General features: G+C 37.6%; 1 protein-coding gene and 1 long non-coding RNA gene across 2 annotated transcripts; both read right to left on the bottom strand.

The window, feature by feature from the left end:
- Positions 1–14: 14 nt before the first annotated feature.
- On the bottom strand, positions 15–902 carry LOC104956416 (putative nuclease HARBI1; the record flags this gene model as incomplete). The annotated part of the gene is made up of 1 exon (XM_010783900.1): positions 15–902. A coding segment is annotated over exon 1 (888 nt), but the record flags the coding sequence as incomplete, so codon positions are not given.
- A 271-nt stretch (positions 903–1173) lies between these two features.
- Positions 1174–3690, bottom strand: LOC104956415 (uncharacterized). The gene is made up of 3 exons (XR_799548.1): positions 3637–3690; positions 1609–1676; positions 1174–1347 (listed from the first exon to the last, which is right to left on the bottom strand). It is a non-coding gene; the product is annotated as an uncharacterized lncRNA (long non-coding RNA).
- Positions 3691–5495: the final 1805 nt, after the last annotated feature.

The following is a 5495-nucleotide window of genomic DNA, read 5'->3' as shown; positions in this document are numbered from 1 at the left end:
CAGGAGTAAATTACATGGGGCAGGTCATCCAAGTTTGTGTCCATAAGCCTTCTAAGTGCAGCAAATCTGGCCTTGAGGCGACCAAAAGCACACTCAATAACCATACGTGCCCTACACAAAGATAGCACAAAGTACTGTTCCTTAGCTGTGGCGCCACCGGTTGCATATTCCTTCATCAGGTACGGCAGCAGCGGGTAGGCAGGATCACCAAGAAGATAAATTGGTATGGCCTCCTCGTCGTCCACAATCTGTTTTTTCAGAGCAGGGATCTTTCCAGTCTTTAAGTACATGTTTAGCTTTGAATTAGCAAAGACCTGTGCATCATGCACACTCCCAGGCCACTTTACCACGACATCAATGAATCGGTACTTGTAATCACAGACGGCCTGTACATTAAGGGAATGTGTGCCTTTCCTGTTGATGTAGTCAGTGGGGTTGGTAGATGGCTGCTTGATTTCGATGTGGGTTCCGCCCACTGCTCCTAAACATTGTGGCATGCGATGTGCACGATCAAAGCCCTCAACCAGATCCGCGGTCTCGGGCTCAGTAAAAGGCAGCTTGATGTATCTTGGACCCAGGTGGATGGAGATCGCTCTGCATGTCTGCCTAATAATGAGGGACACAGCCTGGCGCGAAACGCCGAAGGCGTTAGCAGTCTTCCGTAGCCTTCCCCCATCGCTCAGGTAATAAAGTATTAATGCAACCCTTTTCAGTGGATCAATTGGTGCCCTCATGTTTGTTGTTTGCCTTTCGATATATGGGCGCAGTTCTTCAGTCAGGGCGATGACAGAAGCTCTGGACATGCGAAAGTTCTCCCTCCATTCATCATCCACGACAACGCCATTGACAAAATTGTCCCACCAACTGCTTGTTCTGCCCGGTCTTATCCAAAACCTTCTCATGGTTGCCCTTCTGGTTATTCCCCGCGGTGGATTTAGCAGCATGTAGTTCATGTAGTTCATGTAGTTCTCCATGTCCACTTGTTGCTGATGGTTGTTGTAGAGGAGTTGTAGATGTTGCACTAACATCTGTATCATGGTCAGTAGCGTCTGGAGCACGAACGCAACCCTGTGATCCGCCATTGTTGTTGTTGTTGTTGTTGTTGTTGGCGAAACACATCAGCAATGACGCGGGCTGAGCAGCAGAGGTGGGGAGCGGCGGGGCTATGGCGTATAGGACGTACACACAGAGCCGTTTGGCCCCCCAGAGCGTTGCGTCCGCAGATCTACCCACCTTGGGAGCCGTTATCGTTATCCGCGTTTCTGTGTCGGCCTCATGTGGACGAACCGTCTATACGATAGAGAACTGTAGCGGATACAACCCGTTTCGTCTCCGTGTGGCCGGGGCCTGAGGAAGTCATGCTGTTATGGTTATTTGTATAGTTATATTTAAATCTGGTGTATATACTTGTCTTTAGCATCCTTTTTTAATTCTAAATTGTTTCTTAAAAATACTTGTTTTTTTATTATACTTATACATTTATTTTTTTACCTACTTTGCAACTTATTTTTTAGATTGTTTATGTTCGCACCACCAGATACCAAAGCAAAATCTTTGTATGTGTAAACGTACCTGGCATTAAACTTGATTCTGATTCTGCATACTTACTTACTTGAAAGCGTCTCGACTCTATAGCATTATCTTGTCTCTTCCAGTGGATCCATCGAGTCACATCCCTGTGAACAAGAATCAAAGTTTAAGCAGCGTTGGAAAAAGTATTCAGATCTTCAATAAAAGTACTTGTCGTAAAGTAAAAGTGCCTGAAAGTTGTACTTAAGTGCAGTAATTGGTCAAAATAGGTGGTTAAAAAAAGTGATTGACATGATTAAAAGTACGATAGTGTAGAAATAGAACAAGTATATAGTATCAAAAGTAGACATTATTCAGTGTTAACCATTTCAGAATAATATGAATTAAAATACTGGATAATAACTATTGATGACGGTATGTTGGTAAAGCTGGAAAAGCTGTGGCATCTTCTTTTGTATATATTGAGTCTTTTTCTATATCTATTACTACATATGTTGCTGGGTGAATTTCCCAATTGGGCTCAAGTAAGTTTTAGAGATAGAATCTTTATTTACCCCAAACTAGGACATTATTTGAAGCATTGTTGTCAAGCATTACACGAGTTAACAATATTACTACACACACAATACAGTCTCACTTAGCTACAGAAATATAAAGAAAGATACTACAGACACATATTAGCATTGGATTATATATAAATTACAGTTGTGTAAAGCAGCTATTGTGCGAATGGTTGTGGGTAATATTAAAGGACAAATAGACATGTGTTGATCATATTCAGTAAACCTAAGAGTGGAGAAATAAGTAGAATATTTACCACCTATGTAATAGTACAATACAAGTATAAAATAGCCTGAAATGAAAATGCTCAAGTAAAGTACAAGTACCTGAAATGTTCATGTACATTCAATTGAAATCTGTGTCTGAAATACTTCATAGCAAAACAAGATAAGCTAACCTAGCATAACACGTTAGCATAACAAAGCTAGCAGCCAGCTAACCAGCTTCTAGCCTCCTAGCTGTAGATGTTAGCACGGTAAACCCCCCTGTGAATAGCGTACATTTAATGACGTAGATACGGATACAAACACGGAGTTAATAAGGATATAAAGTCTAGTGTCGTGACTGTAAATACAGTAGCATTCAGCGTGATATAGCTAACCTAAGCTAGCTATCAGCAAGCTACGGGAAGTGCGCCGGTTGTTGAAGCCGATTTTATGAATGGACGTAGTGGCCAAACGGTAGTACTACAACTTCCGTGAAGTCATTTTGGCCCAAACTGGCTTTTTCCCATTGACTTACATGGGGGGAAAGAAACGTCTGTAAATCAGCGCATACTTTTTTTCTAGCTAAATAAACTATCCGGCACGAACTCTTTTATGGCCCTTATTTAAATAATTGTTGTGTTAAAAGTTCTAAAATGCGCTGAAAGCTGAATCCAGAGGTATTTTCCCTCTCCATTCATTTGACTGACAAGAGTGAAGGAGATCGGAGGCGGGACTTAAGGGAAAACTGAACTGCGCATGCTCTATGGGCCCACATACGGGTACTCTCTGAATGTACAATTCGGCTTCTCTTTATACATCCATACTTTCATATGTTTAGCTACAAATTCTTCTTTTTAGATATTCAGCAGCTGGTGTGTTTACCGACAAAATACCGGTTATTAAAGCTGCAAGACGAGACATTTTGTGGATGGTTAATATTCCCACCTAAATGATATTAAAGCTAAATAATACATCTACTAAACAGCAACATCCAAATGAACAGAGGGTTAAAATATTGATATTCAGCTGTAGAACTTGTCTTTGTACTATTATTATAACCTGCATTACATTGTCTGAGATATATCACATTTCAGAAAGTATTTATAAATCATTTTCTGGTTAAAAAAATGTTGGTTTTATAAATGAATTTGATATGTTGGCCCCGATCCCATCCAAATCAACACGGAAGTAGCGTTGAGCTGCTCTTTAACCGATAAAAGGTGTGATATTTACTCAAATAAAGCTATACATAAGAAGTAACTATTCATCTTTGACGTGTTTTCTGTTAGAAAAGTAGAAATATAGCGTAGAAATACTGCAGATAAAGCATAAATCTCACCTCCGAGTCGAAGTTTGTTTTCATGTGTGGGTTGGGATTTGCTCTTTGTTGCCCCTATAGGCCGTGTGAGGAATTACACCCACTGAATTATACAATTATTGTAGTCCAAACTTTTTTTTACATAAATATTTTGATATTATTTTATTATTATATTATTTTTATTTAAGATTATTTTATGAATTTATATAAATATTTTATTATTATTAGTATTATTATTTTGTTATTGTATTTTATTATTGTTATATTTTTGTTTGTTATTATTGCCATTATTATATATTGTTTTATTATTATATGTTTTAATCTTTGTTATTTTAAAAATGTTATATGAACTAAAAGCTATTAATAAGAAGTAATTCTTCATCTTTAAAGTGTAATTAACCCTGAGTTAAAATGATGGGAACCCCATTTCTACTAAGAAAATAAAAAAAGATGCAGTGAGTCAGTATGTCTTTGTTTAAATGTTCTTTCTTTCTTGATCATACCAATACTGACCATATTTGTATTTCTTAATGTCTTTCATTTTTTTTAAAGCACTTTGCATTGTCTTGTGGTGAAAGGTGCTATATAAATAACTTGCCTTGCCTTGCCTTATAGTTCACTGACAGTGGGAAGAGAAGAAAAGCCGAACATTGCACTTCAATATTGCTGTTTATTTTTTTTAAGAGATCGATTTTGACAGCTGAAAAAAAGCATTGTTCCTCCCCGACTTTCTATGGGCACTTGCGGTGAACAATGGAGGCGCCGGACTCATCGTATTCCTGCTTGATGATCCATCTCTCCTGGAAAGTGGAGAGAGACGCCAATCCAGGCAGAGAAGTTCCTGTCTGGGGGGGCGACAATCTGAAAGGGAGGGAGAAAACCAGGTAACTGAACTATAAAATAAAATGTAATTTCTTTATCCCGATTTGGCCATTTTCTTTGTTGCGTGATCATAAAACAAAACAAGTCATTGCACATGATAACAAATGAAGGGAGAAACCAGGCAACTAAACTATAAAATAAGATTTTGCACTAATTCCCAAAGATATTGAAGTGACTCTTATGTTGTATATTGATTGTTGTGCTTTTATCTTAATGAGTGTGTATAAATGTTTCTGTTGATATAGGATATACATATTTTATATATATTTTTAAATATATTTGTAATTTTGTATTTGGGATTGTGGGAAACGGTATTTCGATCTCTCTGTCTGTCACACAAACTGAAAGATTGACCATAAAGTTGATTTTGATTATGTACTTTTTTAATCCCAATTTGGGATTTCTTTTTTGTATCATTGCACATTAAACAAATTAAAAGAGTAGAAATAAACAATTCTAAAATATATAAATATATATCTCAAAATATAAATATAAAATAAAGCAACATTAGACAAATATAGCCTACAGATGACTGTGAAGTTAAAACAATCTATAAACTGTCTGACAAATAAAAACACTGTTGAAGGAGCAATTTATGTTGACACAATATAAGCAGGATACTATTACATACATTCTTCTTTCAAATAACTTTTACTTAGCTGTGACTGTGGACTGACGGCTTCGGGCCGGGTAATATTGCACATGTGGGTTTGCACAGGACAAATGTCACTCAGCACTTTAGTGAACAGTTCGCACTTTATTAGCACAGTACAGTTTGGCATGGCATATTTGCACATTTTATATAATTTATACTAATTATTGAGGTAGTATTTATTAACTGATTAAACCGTGTTGATTGGAATGTCGTCAGGTGCTGGTCGGGTCCTCGGCTCCGCCTGAAATATAGGGGAGTTAGCGAGAGCGCCGAAAGTATTTATGCTGTTGTAAGAATGACAGCGTTTGGGAATAATCAGGGTGCTAATAATATGTTGAGGGTG

This window comes from Notothenia coriiceps, unplaced genomic scaffold (assembly GCF_000735185.1).
Source record: "Notothenia coriiceps isolate Sejong01 unplaced genomic scaffold, NC01 NC01_scaffold00025988, whole genome shotgun sequence".
NCBI lineage: Eukaryota > Metazoa > Chordata > Actinopteri > Perciformes > Nototheniidae > Notothenia > Notothenia coriiceps.
Note: the sequence above shows the minus strand (reverse complement) of the source record. Positions and strands in the feature narration are given on the sequence as shown.